The sequence below is a fragment of the Lepus europaeus genome, chromosome 8, assembly GCF_033115175.1.
Source record: "Lepus europaeus isolate LE1 chromosome 8, mLepTim1.pri, whole genome shotgun sequence".
NCBI lineage: Eukaryota > Metazoa > Chordata > Mammalia > Lagomorpha > Leporidae > Lepus > Lepus europaeus.
The window spans coordinates 82,428,805-82,445,934 of NC_084834.1; the positions used below are offsets into that span (position 1 = coordinate 82,428,805).

General features: G+C 40.3%; 1 protein-coding gene across 2 annotated transcripts in view; it reads right to left on the minus strand.

Annotated features, from left to right (window-relative positions):
• BMPR1B (bone morphogenetic protein receptor type 1B) overlaps window positions 1-17,130 on the minus strand; it is a 434,320-nt gene that overhangs the window by 46,315 nt on the left and 370,875 nt on the right. The window contains exons 5-6 of one of the 2 annotated variants that reach the window (XM_062199848.1): window positions 13,420-13,579; window positions 1,871-1,973 (exon numbers count right to left, since the gene is read on the minus strand). In XM_062199848.1, the coding sequence (XP_062055832.1) occupies window positions 1,871-1,973; window positions 13,420-13,562 (246 nt within the window). In that variant the 5' untranslated portion in view covers window positions 13,563-13,579. Of the gene's footprint in view, window positions 1-1,870; window positions 1,974-13,419; window positions 13,580-17,130 lie in introns of those variants that run through there. The other variant, XM_062199849.1, reaches the window with a different exon arrangement.

The window sequence follows — 17,130 nt, forward strand, 5'->3', positions numbered from 1 at the left end:
GAAAGCCATTCTGAAGGAGGTGCAGTGAAACTTCATTGTGGTTTTGATTTTCATTTCCCTCATGAGTAGTGATCCTGAGCATTTTTTCTTTTTTTTTATATTTATTTATTTATTTGATAGAGTTACAGAGAGGCAGAAGCAGAGAGAGAGAAAGAGAAAGGTTTTTCCATCCACTGGTTCACCCCCAGATGGCTGCAACAGCCAGAGCTGTGCCGATGCAAATCCAGGAGTCAGAAGCTTCTTCTGGGTCTCTAACATGGGTGCAGGAACCCAAGAACTTGGGCCATCTTCCACTGCTTTCCCAGGCCATGGCAGAGAGCTGGATCAGAAGTGGGGCAGCTGGGTATTGAACCAGCATCCATATGGGATGCCAGCACTTCAGAAGGCGACTTTACCCATTAAGCCACAGTGCCGGCCCCCCTGAGCATTTTCTCATGTGTCTGTTGGTCATTTGGATTTCCTCTGTTGAAAAATGCCTGTTCAAGTACTTTACCCAATTCCTAACTGCATTGTTTGTTTTGTTGTTATTGAGTTTCTTGATCTTTTAGTATATTCTGGTTGTTAATCCTTGATCAGTCACTTAGTTTGCAAATACTTTCTCCCATCCTGTTGGTTGCCTCTTCACTTCCCTGACAGTTTCTTTTGCAGTGCAGAACCTTCTCAATTTGAAGTAATCCCATTTGTCAATTTTGGATTTGACTGCCTGTGTCTCTGGGGTCTTTTCCAAGAATTCTTTGCTTATGCCAATGTCTTATAAGGTTTCTCCAATGTTCTCTAGTAATTTGATGGTATCAGGTTTTAGATTTAGGTCTTTGATCTATTTTGAGTGGATTTTTGTGTAAAGTGTAAGGTAGGGGTCTTGCTTCATACTTCTGCATGTGGAAATCCAGTTTTCCCAGCATCATTTGTGTAAGACTGTCCTTGCTTCAGGGCTTGAACTTAGCTCCTTTGTCAAAGATAAGTTGGTTGTATATGTGTGGATTGATTTCTGGAGTTTCTATTCTGTTCCACTGGTCTATCTATTTTTGTGCCAGTACCAGACTGTTTTGATTGTAACTGCTCAGTAGTATGTCCTGAAATCTGGTATTGTGAGGCCTCCAGTTTTGTTTTGTTGTGTAAGATTGCTTCAGCTTATTTGGGGTCTCTTGTGTTTCCAAAAATGATTTCTATCAGGTAATTTCACTCAAATTATCATGTGTTATTTTATTACAACTTTTTTTTTTTTTTTGAAAGAGACACAGAGAAAGAAGGAGATAAGGAGAGAGATCAGTGTTGCATCCACTGGTACAATTCCCAAATGGCTGCAATGGCCAGGGCTGGGCCAGGCCAAAGCCAGGAGCTTCATCTGAGTCTCCCACATGAGTGCAAGGGCCCAAGGACTTGGGCCATCCTCCACTGCCCTTGTAGGCACCTCAGCATGGAGCTGGATAGGGAGTGGAACTGCTGGGACTCAAACTGGCGCCAATATGCAATACTGGCACTGTAGGCAGCACCTTAGCCTTCCACACCACAGCACTGGCCCCTCTTATTTAAACTTCCGTAATCCAACAAAATTACTACTACATTTGTAATAACCAATGTACCTAGTGCAAGCTGAGCAGGGAATTTTGGCTTAATACAATTATCTAAATGGGGTTTTGAGGAAAATAAACCAACAGAACACTAAGCAACAAGTTAACAGCAAAGATAAAAAGGAGTATTTCATTTCAAAATGAAGTGAGAATTGGCCCAATGAGAATTTTCAACAGTTTTCCAAACAACCAAAAGTAGGCTAGCCAAGAAAAACCATTTTTTTGGTTATGTTGCTTGAAAACTGCTGGAATTGTAGCCAATGGGAGTTTACAAAGCAAAATTCGGTTATCTTCCTTACCCGACACTGAAAATCTGAGCCTTCTAGGCCAAGACATCCGGAAGTGACGACCGGCATCCCAGAGTCATCTTCTTCAATCATTGTGAAACAATATCCGTCTGTGCTGAAGACGAGAGCGAGTGAGCGAGCGAGAGCAAGAGCGAGAGAGAGGGGAAATATTATGAATACATGTTTGCCTGTGTGTCCAGTGGAAAAAGGAATGAATGATGAGTATCATCTGTTTCATCACAAACAAGGTCAGTGATCATTTACAGGTTATAACCTGCTATAACTTTTCATAAAAGTGGATTTAATTACTATTAAAAACATCTGGTAACCTTTCCTTTTTCTGGAAACTTCTGAGAAAGAATGTAACGTGCAGTGTTCATTTCCATCAGGAACCATCTCTACCAGTAACTGAACACTTATTTTGACTCCTACACAGACACCACTCTTCCAGACAAATCCAGATAAGTCTGCGAGGCAGGTAGTACCTTATAAGGAAAGCGAGCCTCAGAGAGCTTACATAATTTCCCAAAGAGTACGCAGTGATTGAGGAGGGAAAGGCCCTGAACCCATGCAGGTGAAGGTTTCTGCTGGTCCTGCTTGACCCGAGGTAGGGAAATACACCTACTCGTTACTAAGGCACAAACACTAAGACAGGTGGGAGTCAGGACAGCAGAGAAAAGGGGAAGAGGATTCTGCACTGGGCACCTCTGACGCTGGGCCAGCCTGTCACACAGACACATTCAGCTCCGCTGGAAGCAGGCTGGGCCTGGGTTGGGCTGGGGTAAGCACGAGCCATAGACAGAAGGGGCTTTCAGAAGCCAGCAGAAAGCAAAGAAACAATTTTTTTTTTTTATCATTTCTGTGTGATCTTCTCAATCAAAAATAGCATTCACTTATTTTGTGTCATGAGACATGGAAGAAAGGAATGTTCCCATTTTATAGATGGAGGTGCTGAGGTTAGATAAAAGGAATAGACCCATCTAAGGTCACAAAACAAGCGGTTACAGAATCGGGACTTGTATCAAAGTCCTTTCACTTTGCCTCAACATATTTCCTGTTATCGCCTCCGGGGACTAAACTGAGAAGCCTGAATATAGAACTATTTGTAGGCCGGCGCCGTGGCTTAACAGGCTAATCCTCTGCCTTGCGGCACCGGCACACCGGGTTCTAGTCCCGGTTGGGGCGCCGGATTCTATCTCGGTTGCCCCTCTTCCAGGTCAGCTCTCTGCTATGGCCCGGAAAGGCAGTGGAGGATGGCCCAAGTGCTTGGGCCCTGCACCCCATGGGAGACCAGGAGAAGCACCTGGCTCCTGGCTTCGGATCAGCGTGATGCGCCGGCCGCAGCGGCCATTGGAGGGTGAACCAACGGCAAAGGAAGACCTTTCTCTCTCTCTCTATCCACTCTGCCTGTCAAAAAAAAAAAAAAAATCTCTAGAACTATTTGTAAACAGACATTACTGTCTTCATAAGTTTGTATGAATGCCATCAGACTCCCAATATAAGCCATAAAGTGTTACTACTATATGTCTTAAGAAATAAAGTTTTCATACATATGCACGCCCAAAGTCCAGGTCTCACAGTGTGGCCTGAAAGACCATGGGAAGAAAGAGTATGTGATTTGTGACAGTCTATTCCGCGTTAGTGGCAGCAGTATTCTGCCATCTGTTAGCCCTTCAGTTAGCATCAACACCCTTGGAATTGCTCACTTGGTTTAAAACCTCAATTGGACCAAAATACCTCCATTTATAAGAACTAGCACAGCAAAACTCAAACATCCTATTGAGTGGCCAGGAAGGGCCAACGATGACTCTCTGTTAGACAAAGGTCAAACCATGGACACTGTGGAAGAAAAAGTATCCCCGAAAGGCCCACGCTCTCAGTTCTTTGGGGACTTTTAGCCAATTTACTAAAACCTTTATGAAAATCATAAAGCATATAAATACTGAATGAGGCAAAAATAATAGCTGCTACTTGGAAATTTACTTAATATGAGTGAGCAATACTCATGCAATAATTTTATTCTTTTTCTACACATTTAGACTAGGAGTTATCAGGATTAAGATCCTAGTTTTCTAATGTGAGGGATTCACAGGTATGAGAGAAGTTAATATGACATTTAGTATCTATCAGCTAATTTCTTCTTAATCATGAGTTCCCTTTACTCATGATTATAAGTATACAGAAATGTGCTTCTAGAAATTTATAAGAATCTATAAAGGGAAGAGAAAAATAAGTAAATCAGAATAAATGAAATTGTTTGTTTCAATGTCCTGGAAAACAGGAAAAGTGTATTTAAGCTTTAAAATTGCATCCCCTTGTTTTCAAGGAAGGAGGAACAAGATATATAAGATGGGAAGGGAAGAAACAGAGTGGCCCTGTAGGAAAGAATCAATGTCTTATATCTCATAAATTCAGAAAGTAATCAAATATTTAGTTGGAGGAGAAGAAAGGAGATGAGAGAGGCATTTCAACATTATTGGCAACAAAGCAAAAATAATTTATAAGCTTTTCACTAAAATTGGTATCTAGCAAGAAACTTTTAACTGGAAAGTAGCAATGTCATTATAGAAGCTTGAGAATGACTTGAGAACTTTTAATTCTCAATCAAGGACAAGTATAAAGCTATGCTCCAGAGTTAAAGCTGACCAACCCTGTCCACCATGGAGAGATGGCTGCTGGCTCTTACAAGGGTGGTGAACTTTTACCAGTGGCTTACCTGAACAATGTACTGCATGGCTTCCATGTGTAACCTCTGCTTTATACACACAGATTGTTAGCAATCACTCCTAGCGTTTTGAATGTTACAAGAAGAGAGGAAGAATCTTGAAGTCAAAGTTGAAATAATTTTAGACAAAATTGAGAGTAGTGGGATGGACACATGAATGTAGGGTTATTCTTTTGAATTTTTGACTAAAATAATGATTATGAATGAAAAAAAAGACAACTGATACAATATTGCAAAATGCCACCCCTTGGGAATGGGCAGTTAGCCTCATGGTTAAAGATGCCCACGTGCCATATCATAGCACCTGGGTTTCAGTCCTAGCTCAGCTCCTCTTTCTATCTTCCTGCCACAGCACATCTAAGAAGGCAGTGGTGAGAGACTTGGATTACGTTCTCAGCCCCTGGCTTTGGTTCCAGCCCAGTCTAGGCTGTTGTGGGCATTTGAGGAATGAACAAGAGGTAGAGAGATCTCTCTCTCCCTTTCTGTCTCTTTCTCTGTCTCTTATTTGGTCTCTCATTAAAAAATAAATTTAACGGAGACTTCGTGTTATAGGAAAAGTGACTGACAAAATGGAAAAGCTGAATTCATACCAAGATAATAGATATCAATACTAAATACCTCTTGACATAATACTGGTTTGTAAAAAAGCATAAGCACTTGAGAATCCAAAGGGTATATCAAATTCAAGGTAATGACAATATAACTTTTGCTAAAATCCTTGAAGGGATCTATAGGTTCAAGGCTTCTTCAACTTTCCCAATGTCTGAAAAGCTGGGCCAATCTGAAGCCAGGAGCTTCTTCTGGGTCTCCCATGCGGGTGCAGAGGCCCAAGGACTTGGGCCATCTTCTACTGCTTTCCCAGGCCATAGCAGAGAGCTGGATTGGAAGTACAGCAGCCAAGACTCAAACTATTGCCCATATGGGATGCTGGCACCGCAGGCAGCAGCTTTACCTGCTACACCACAGTGCCGGCCCCTTTAATTTCTTTTAATGGTCTGTCAATTTGTTTTAAAAGGATGGTTGGTTTTTAAGCACTTATAAGGGAATCCTTGAGAATATTATGACTTCTAAAATATTGACTTTGGGAAAGGAATTAGGCACAGTGATGAAGACACCACCTGGGACACTGGCTTCCCAATCCAGAGGGCCTGGGTTTGAGATCTTGCTCTGCTCTCAGGTCCAGCATCCTGCTAACGCACATCCTGCAGGGCAACAGGTGGTGGTTCAAGTAGTTGGATCTCTGTCTTCTCACATTGGAGGACTTGGTTTTAGTCCTGGCTCCACTCTCAATTCCAGCTTCCTATTAATACACATTCTGGGAGGCAATGGGTGGTGGCTCAAATGGTTGGATCCCTGCCACTTACATGGGAAACTTAGATTGAGTGCCCAGTTCCTGTCTTCAGCCTGGTCGAGCCCTGGCTGCTTGTGGGCATTTGGGGGAGTGAACTACCATATGGAAGATCTGTCTTTCTCTCTCTCCTGCTACCTCCCTCTCTCCCTTTTTTCCTCCCTCCCTTCTTCCTTTCCTTTCAAATAAATCAAAAATTAAAAGGAATAAAAATAAGCCATCTATTTCACATTCAAAAGAATTAAGTTTTCAAAGTCTCTGTTACAAGAAAGCTCAAAAATGCACACACTTTTTTTGCATTGCTATTTGATTCATGTAGATTTTAATCAGTTAACTGAAAGAGCTGAAGGCAGCTTATAGCTTTGTGAACAGTGTTCGACTTCACATTCCTGGACTGCCCTGCGTGTGGCTCAGACACAGTCAGGAGCTGAGACTACCAGGGAAAGGAAGAGGCAACCTTTGCTTTGAGGGGGTCACAGTCAACTGTGGCCACCAATCCAGGAGGAGGGAAGAGCACTCAGCTTCCAGCAGTAGGGACAGAAATCAGAACCTCAAAAGTGTTTGCCACTGATCAGAAAACAAGCCAAGAAGAATTACCGAAGCAACAGAATTACCAGAGTAATAGAATCCCATTGAATTGTTTTATCTTAACATCGTTGAAGGAGAGATTGCTATAATGCTAGAGGGAAATATGGTAAAATATGTGTGGCCCTACTGTCCTCTGAGTGGTCACTGCATTGGACAAAGGTGAACATACAACATTAATGACATCATCCTAATGTGAGAAATGTGTTTATGTTGTATCCTCAAGAATATACAACTGGAGCCGGCGATGTGGCGTAGCAGGTAAAGCTGCCACCTGCAATGCCAGCATCCCATATAGGTGCCGGTTTGAGTCCAGGCAGCTCCACTTCCTATTCAGCTCTCTGCTATGGCTTGGGAAAGCAGTAGAGGATGGCCTGAGTCCTTGGGTATCTGCACCCACATGGGAGATCTGGATGAAGGTCCTGGCTCCTGGCTTCAGATCAGTACAGCTCCGGCCATTGTGGCCAACTGGGGAGTGAACCAGCAGACAGAAGATTCTGTCTGTCTTTCTGCCTCTCCTTCTCTCTCTGCGTAACTCTGACTTTCAAATAAATAAATAAATCTTTAAGAACACACACACATACACGTAGCTAGCACTCCTCCTTCTCCAGCACCCATACCAAATGAGTTAGCATTTTGTTGACTTTTTTCAAGGCAGTCCAGATTGTCTGAACTTGTCCCAGGTTTCACATCCATCAAGCATTGGTATTTCTTCGCCCCCAGCCTGTTGTGCAGGCTCTCACTATCTCTCCCGTAGACTGATCTGAAAACTTCTCCATTCTGAATAGCTCTGCCTGAAAAATTAAACAGTGACTTCCTGTGATCTTCCTGAGTTCCCTACATGTAACTGCACAGATCCCTCCATTTTTAGATCTCTATTATTCACAACAAAAAATTGGGCCCATTCACCAATCTCATTTATGAGGCACAAAAGAATTTTTCTCTTATGAAACACCCTATAAATAACTTTGAAACCATAGCCTCTTACAAATAAATTCATGTGCAAGTGGAGGACCCACCACTCTCATAAGTACAATGGTTTGGAATCAGCATCTTGTACCAAAACAGTAAGATTCGTGAAGATCAATGTTTAGACAGACTGGGCAATAGTAGAAAACACTTGGTGGCTTACAATGACATTCATCATGCAAGGTAAGATGCAGAAACACACTAGGACCACGCGCACTTTAAATATTCTGAGATTGTCGGGTTGGGAGCACCTATGCACTCAGTACGAAGTTTAAAAAGGGTGACTACAAACTGTGAAAAGGCTCATGGCCCTCAAGCCTTTCCTTCTGGCCCCTGAGACTCCTCTAGATACACAGTTAGGTAGCCTGGTGTCAACTGCACATTCTTTGTGCATACACACAATGTGATTTATTACACTTATAAACTCTGAAAACTCCCCCAGGTAGGAGAATTCTTGGCCAGAACCCAACAAATCAATGAGGCGGCATTAAATATTATCTCTCAAAAAAGAGTCAAAATCATTCTTGCATTTAGGTAGTTTTACACGAGCAAATAGAGGAACTTAAGAAAGGTGACGAGACAAGGATAAAAATGACTCTTACTGATCACATCAAGTAAAAAGAGGAGGGATCTGTAAAGCCAGACTGAATGACTCACAGAAAAACAAACAAGGTTGAGATAACATTTGTTAGCGTAGGAGAATAAGGGGGAATATTGGCGTGATAAAGGTCAAGTGACTCAAGGAGACTGCAAGATTCAAGAAATGCTATAATGTCTGTGATTCTAGATATAGAATCTGAAAATGGAACTGGAAGAATTACAATGCAAAGTGACAACTGATAGTCTATATAGGATATGGGCATTATCTTGAGAGAGAAAGGACAATGGCTTTAACCCCTTACTTTGAAATATAAAGAGAATGGCTCTACTCCTGTATTAAGCCATGATATATTTGCATGACACATTGGAAATGGCATGGATTTTTGGAAGCAGATAAAATCTACATTTGATAGTGATCAAGCCAAGAGTGACACTGGCCTTGGTGTTGACTGCTGGCATAATTGATAATATATTGAAAAGTTTATATGCCCCAAAACATGGTGTCTAAGTTAACATGTGTGGGTTCAGAATCTTTTTTAAGCAGGATGTACTCTTGATTCTTAGCCTCCTTTAGGAACTTCTCTCCAGGGAGATAGAAGTATTAATGAACATGAAATCCACCTGGGACAGTTCGGTTGCAATCTGCCGGGTATAAGGCCACAGGCAAGACAGATCATGTCAGCCTTTTTCTAAGGCATAAGAAAACACTTTCTTGTCTTTACAGTTTTTTTCAACAAGAGTGCAGATTCAGCACAGAATTATTCAAGGTGTGTTTCACTGTAGGTCAACAAACTACTCATTACTGGTCTGTGAAGAGGTTAATACAGAAATGGAATCTCATATAGATAGCAATTTGAGAGAATAAGTTTTATGTCTGTTGAAGCTAAATGATAGGAACCAGAAAAAAATGGGCATGTAATTGATAACTATTTTCATTTTAAAAAAGTTAAATTATTTTGTTTATTTGAGTCACATAGAGAGAAATTTTCTATTCCCTATTCTCTGGTATACTCCCCAAATGCCTGTGACAGCCAGGGCTGGGCCAAGCTGAAGCTGAGATCTGCAAATCTTTGGGTCCCCCAGGTGAGTGGCAGGGACCCATCCACTTCATTCATCACCTGCAGCCTCCCAGACCCTTTGTTAGTAGAAAACTGGAATCAGAAGCTAAGCCAGTATGAAAACATATCCATTTCTATACAAGCTGTGGGCAACCCAATCATTGCACCAAATACTCACCCCTGTAATTTTCTAATGCCTCATTTTCAATATACTTCATTAAAGTTATTGGTGTACTTCTAACTGCGAAGGAAAAACTCTTTCACTAGAGATTGTTTGAGAAATACTGACTTGGAAAGCCAAGAGCAGAATGTGGACCTACAGGAATGGAGTTAGGAAGTCATGGATTTATTCTTGGTAAAAATAAGCCCCCGTGATTTCCATGTGGTTGGTCTCAGCTCACAAGAAGGCTTAAATGGAGAAAGTATCTCCTTAGCAAAATACATGCTTGGAGAATCAAACCGAAAATATAAGACTTAAGAATCTTGACCACAATTTTTTGCATCATCTATCAAATCTACTGAAAATTATTTAACCTTTCAGAGTCTCAGATTCCTCATCTGAAAAATACAATGTCACATTCTTTATAGAAATGTGATTAGTCATAGGTGAAGCTAAGCATGCTGAGTGTTATGGCATACCCATGTTCTTTTAAAGGGTTCCATTGGTACTATTACTGCTTTTTGTTTCTGTGGCATTTTCCTTTTCTTTACTGTTATAAATTGAAGATCTGTACCAGAATAATTAATAGCCTATTTCAAGCTGATTTCCATCACTACTACACTAAACATCTCTAAACTGCAATTATCTATATCAATAAATCTGACTTTTCAGATTTCAGCTCTTACCCTATTTGACATTGAAGAGCATCCAACATTGCTAAACTCACTTTCTCCTCTGTGTACCTAGATTCAGTAACGCTAGGCTCACTGCTTGAACAGGGATTCTCAGTCTCTGGTGACATCCTCTATTATCCAAGCATTCAACATTCCAAGGCTCAGACCTACTCTGGTAGATGGGACTGTCCTATTGTTGACCCCAATTTTTCACAACTTGCGTTAGCCTTGGCTTGCCCTTGACACTGAGCTTGACCACATCAATTAGTTTGGCAAACAGGATAGCACAAGCCATTACACAAACTGATGATTTGTGAGGTTGATCCCTCATTCTCATGGGAGAAAGAACACACGCAGGGTAACTGCTGGCCCAAAATGAATAAAGAAATGGCCAGCGGGCCTTAACTCAGACAGCCACAGAAGTCAAGCCCACCCAACTGCAGCAGAGCCCAGCCCACTTACAAACCCCTGAATGAAATCATAAATGTCTTCAGAGGCAAGCGACTGTGATTTGGGGGTGTTTATTTCCCAACAAACTCTCACTAGTTCTCTACCCTGGCCCCTCTCCCCAGATTCTTAGCTAAGGACAGATCCATGGCCTACTGCCTATTCTTTGACATCTCCTCTTCAAAATGTCAAAGAAGCTCAACGTAACATGTCCCAGTTGAAACTCAGTTCTCTGCCTCCATCTTCTTTCATATAAAAGCTACGCTATGTAACTAAAGCCATATCCGGAAACCTTAAGGCCCCTCTTGACCTCCTTCTCACATCCAATCCATCAACACAGAACTTTCCCTTCTAAATATTCCTTGAATACAAATGACTTTCTCCCATACCAGTACCACCCCAGTTCAAGATCTTTTCCTGTTTTCCTTTCTCTCAACTTACTGGTTGGTTGGTTTGAAAGATAGGTACAGAGAGGGAGAGACAGAGAAAGAAGGAGAGATCTCATATCCACTGGTTCACTCCCCTGATAAAATATTTAGAAGAGAATATTTAGAAGAGAAAGTTCTGTGCTGATGGATTGGATATGAGAAGGAGGTCAAGAGGGGCTTTAAGGTTTCTGGATATGGCTTTAGTTACATAGCATCCAGGCCTGGGCCGGGCCAAAGCCAGGAGCCTGGAACTCCATCCAGGTCTCCCCCACAGGTGGTAGGGACCCAAGAACATGGGCCATCTTCCGCTGCTTTCCCAGACAACAGCAAGGACTGAATGGGAAGCAGGGCAGCTGAAATGCTAACAGTGCTCACATGGAATGCTGGCATTGTAGTCAGCAGCTTAAACCACTGAGCAGCAATGCTGGCCCCAAGAACATTTTCTTTCACATACTTAATCAAGTCACTTTTCATTTTCTCTAAGTGTTCATGATTTTACTATTTTCTCTTTCTAATACATACAATATTCTGCAGCAAAAAAAGTTTTTCAACAAAATAAATCAGATCATGTCAACCTCCACCTACACTTCTGCTTATACACACACACTTCAGTGGCTTCCAATCTCTTAGAAACAGGCTCAGCATTCTTCCAACAGCCTCCCAAGGCCATGGGAATCTGAACCTGGGTGGAGATGCAGCTCCTACCACATCCTCCCTACTCCCTGTGGTCTAAGAAAACCAATGTGCTCCTGACAGGCCACACCTCTTCCCACCACAGAGAACTTCCACTGTACTTACTCCTGCCCAAACACTTTCTCACAAAGCAGCTTAGGACACGTCAATGGTTTATAAAGAAAATAGGCCAGAATATTAAAATTGCGACAGCAGGAAAAAAATCCTGAAGATGTGATTACTGAGACAACAGCTCCAATGACAGAAACAGATGCATGCTCAATACCACAAACTTGAATAAAATTGTCACACTCCCCTAGCATGCTGCCTCCTGCTAATTTCCCTTTGTGCGGAATTTTTTTTAACATTTCTTATATGCATTCTTGTGTCCTGTAGAGGCAGTGTGTCGCCCAGGAAAAACTACTGAGTTTTGGAACCATTTTACATTGATATAAAATTCAATGATCTCAGCAGTTGCTAAACCTCTCTGGATCCCAAATTCCATGTCTAAAAGTAAGAATAAGCATTTCCTATAAGGCCAAGTGATCTTGCTGATTAAATCATGAACATATTTATGAGTGTGCACAACTTTCCTCCCTGTGCCATTCAGTTAATATACTTTTCTTATGCTAAATATATGAGGTTCTGGGGTGCGGTACAGTAATCAGCTCACACAGGTTGAGTAGCCCTTACCCAAAATCCTTGTGATCAAATTTTGGAATAGCTGCTTATGCACAATGAGGTATCTTTGGGATAAGATCCAAATCTCAACAGAGAATCCATGGATGTTTCATATATACCTTATAACACATAACCTGAAGATAACCTTATGCAGTAGTTTTAACTGCATTTGCATTTTAGCTATGACAACCACATGAAGTCATGTGAGGAATCTTCATCTCAGGCAACATGTCAGTGCCCCAAAAGTTTCATTTTGGAGCATTTCTAATTTTCAATTTTTGGATTAAAGATGCCCAACCCCAATTAGATCCTGCTTAGTGGAAAACATAAAAAAAAAAAAGCACTCAGAAAAAAAAAAAAAAGCATTCGAGTCACATCCATGCGCCTTCCTGGCTAATGAAGCCCCAGATAGCTGCCCAGACATTCTTCCTGGTCGCCACACCTGGAAATCCACTTTCCACCTCCCTATGTGTCCCTGACCTCTCCAGAGGCCTCCCTCCTTCTCAGACATTGTTATCCTGAGCCCCACGTTGCCCTGGTTGACGTATCCATGTCTCCTGACACACTCTGACCTCATGAGGCTATGGCTTTTAACTCACCACTGCCCACACCCAGAGAGCAAATGCAGCCACAGGGATCAACAGAATGGATGTGGCCACAGAAAGATGTGTGAGGGGAACAGGACAAGAGTCTGCTCTCAAATGTTGTAAAGCAGCTCTAAGAACATGGTTACAAGGTCTTGTACTTTTTGACGATGTCTTTCCTAACATCTGGTAGATTCACATAAGCTGTTACTCTCCTGCTTTTCCAAATCAACATAAAACTATTCCCAGCAGCTTTTTCTCCCAAAATGCTAACCCCATCAGCATGATGAATGGGTGAAGCAAAAAACATCACACAAGCTTGACAGGCCCTACTGTTGAACTGACTGTGGGGACCAGGTCTTTTGAAAGAAAACTAGTGGACCTGGCTCCCGGGAACTGGGTCCTGGTGTACATACATGTATGCTGTCTGCAGAGAGGAAGGATCTGAGAATACCATTTCCGTCTTAGCCAGAGCTCCATGATTCTCCAGATACAAGCACAGCTCTGAAAGGTACTAAGCTTAGGCAGTGTTCTCCAAAATGTGTTCTTGGAAACACCAGTCTACAGTTCTATGGTTAAAAAACATGAATATCTTGTTAAAGCTAGGTTTCAATCAACTGTATCACCAACCTGCAAATATTGTTGACCGAGTCCTCTGGACAATGGTGATGGCATTTACAACGCAAGATCTTCGGACGAGGGGTGGGGGCTGTACTTTCGCCATCCTCTTTCTTGGTGCCCACATTTAATTTTCCTGAACTTCGCAAAAGCATGTTATCAAGGAAGTTTGCTGAAAAGAAGAGAGAATGAGAATTAAGAATCTAGGAGAGCCTACTGCAGTCTTCTTCCATGAAGAAGATAATATTAAATGAAAAATGAGATATTCATGAAATGGATATTTTGATGTTTTAGACAAAAATTATAGTTTCCATATAGTAGATGTCTTACATAGGGAAAAGACATTTCTGTAATCCTCTCAGGGTAGTATTTTATATATTAAACTAATAGCTGAAATTAATTCAATGCAATAAGTAAGCTCAATGAGATGCTCTCATGCCAATTATTTCTACTCTAAATAGTAATACTATTGGTAAATAGTATCATTCTCTTGTTGTCAGATAAGAAATTTGAGATTCAAAATTTTTTTTGACATGCAGAGTTAGACAGTGAGAGAGAGAGACAGAGAAAAAGGTATTCCTTCCATTAGTTCACCCCCCTAATGGCAGCCACGGCTGGCGCTGCGCTGATCCAAAGCCAGGAGCCAGGTGCTTTCTCCTGGTCTCCCATGTGGGTGCAGGGACCCAAGCACTTGGGCCATCCTCCACTGCCTTCCTGGGCCACAGCAGAGAGCTGGACTGGAAGAGGAGCAGCCGGGACAGAATCCAGTGCCTCAACCGGGACTAGAACCCGGGCTGCCGGCACCGCAGGCGGAGGATTAGCCTAGTGAGGCGTGGCACCAGCTGAGACTCAAATTTAAGTGTTCTGTACATAATCAACAAATCAGGGATCCAGCATTTAAATCCTGTCTGAGTCCTAAAACTGTCTTTCTACCATGCTTTCACCTGTTTGCATGCTTCTAGGCTTAACTTGTTGGTAAACTCACATACCTCATTCCACAGTCAGTTTTTAACAGTTTATTTTGTGCAGAATAAACATTCCTAACTCAAAATCCAAAATATGAAATTTTCTGAATATTGACATGACACTACAAGTCTAATGGTTCAATGTACACAAATTTTTGTTTCATGCACAAAATTATTTAAAACATCATATAAAATTACCCTCAAGGCATGTGTATAAGGCATACATGAAACATAAATGAGTTTTCTTTATAGATATAAGTTCCATCTCAAATATCTCATTAGGCATATGTAAATATTCCAAAGTTCAAAAAAACTTGAACTCTGAAACACTTCTGGTCCCCAGTATTTTGGAAACTCAATCTGCAGTATTTTATAGGATACTCTAGGGTCATTACTTTAGCTATTAACAAAAACATTTGAGTAGGATAATGTCAAGCTACCCTTGTGATACATGCTTGTCTCCAAACACCAGAAAAATCAGTTAAGAATCACACTTCACACAAGGAATACGAAGAGCAAATATTGCTATTAGCCTCTCTAAAGATACTTAGTATTTTAATATGCAGTTAGATTGTATGCATTTACCAGAGGCATACTCAGAAAAACAAAAATATAGGAAACTACCAGCTAATAATAGAAACACTATTTTTATATACTGAACTGTATCCTGAAAGAGCAAGTAAGGTTGCTTCATACAATGTAGACTGAGTAAGTAAATGCTATGGGAAGAAAAAAATGACTGTTTCTAATTAAGCATTACTAAATAAATGATTCAATGAAAATCTGAGAGGTGGAGTTCTTTACTTGTCTTTGCCAAAATAATCAAATCAAGGAAGTAATTCATGTAAAAGCATTCAATTGCTATTCATTAATCTATATGTAACTAATTCCTTATGAGTGAAAATCATTATCATATAATTCATAATACTTCCAATCACCAGAGGAAATTAAGATAACTGATCATTTGGCAGTTAATAGATCTAAGGTATGACAGAGAGAGGTAGAAACAAGGAATGAACCTAGTTAGACTCACATTAAAAGCTAAGAACAATGTAAATAGAAAAGATTATAAGATATTATTTAATCCTTAGTTCACGGTTGATTAAAAGTTCCAAACAAAATCTGTACTGTTGTATCTAATTCTACGACTATGAAAAGGGGTTTTTAAGAGGATCAATTTCATATTGAGTCAAACTGAACTTGCACAAAATCCATCCTCAGACATAAGTGAGGCATTTTAGATCATATAAAAGATAGAACATATCACTTAAAACATAAAAAATCCATTACATGCATAGTAAAGAATAATCAGTTTATACAAAACATGAAGTTAGTCTAATACTAAAGATGCTGAAATCAGAAATGAAAAGAAAGTCAATGACTTATTTATAATAAATGTGAATGTTCAGATGAACAATGGATTAGCAAAAATGAAAATATATATCAAATATTAGATGTTTGATTAAAATAACATATCAGATCATATTTTCATATTTGATGAAATTTTTCTGAAACAGGAGGAAGGCAGATATCAGAAGAAATAATGAAGAATTTGATTTAGGAACCAACAGACCCAATACAGGAACAGTAGAGGACTTTAACACCACATTCTCAGAAATGGACACATCATGCAGAAAGACAATCAACAATGAAACAGCAGAGTTCAACTAAACCCTAGATCAACTATATCTATGACACATACAAAACATTTTGTCCAACACTACAGACAACACATTTTCTCCCCAACAGTTCATGGAGCATTCTCCAGCATAGATTATATAGGGTGGGGGGGGGGGTGGGTCACAAAACAAGTCTCAACAAATTAAAAGAAAAAAAATCATATCAAGTATCTTTTCTGACCAGATGCATTAAACTAGAAATCAATAACAAGAAAAACTTCGGAAGCTACTGAAACATATGGAAATTAAACAAACTGAACAACTAATGGATCAAGGAAGAAATTAAGATGGATATATAAAAAAGTTTTCAAAAATGATTAAATATCAGAACATACTAAAGCCCATGGGATAAAACAAAAGTAGTATTAAAAGGGAAGTTTATAGCAACCAATGTTTATATTAGAAAACCAGAAATATCCCAAATAAACAACTTATTAAAGTATTTTAAGGAATTAGACAAACAAGAACAAATGAAGCCCAAAGCTAGTAGAATGAAAGAAATAATAAAATTCGGAGCTAAAATAAATGACATGTGGAATGGATGTTTAGTCCAGCTGTTAAGACTTCTACATTCCACATCAGAATACCTGGTTTGATACTCAACTCTACTTTCCCGTCAAAGCAGACACTGGGAGGCAGGGGTGATAATCCAAGTAATCAGGTACCTGCCATCCACATGGGAGACCTGGACAGCACTCCCAGCTCCCAACTGAGTCATTTGCAGGCATCTGGAGAGTGAACCACCACATGGGTGTGTGCTCTTGCTCTCAGTCTTTCTCTGCCCTCTCCTCTCTCCTCCTTCTCAAAAATTTAAAAACATTTTAGAAATTAAGGATATAAACTGAAAAACAACAAAAAACACAATGAATTAAAGAGCTAGCTCTTTGAAAAGATAAAACTGACAAGCCCTTAGATATCTAAGGAAATTCAAATACATAAAATCAGATATAAGAAAGACATTAAAAATAATATTGAAGAAATATAACGGATTATTAGCAATTATTACGAACACATATACCATAACAAATTTCATAACTAGAAGAAATAGACAAATTCCTGGTCATGTACCCTTTAAAAAG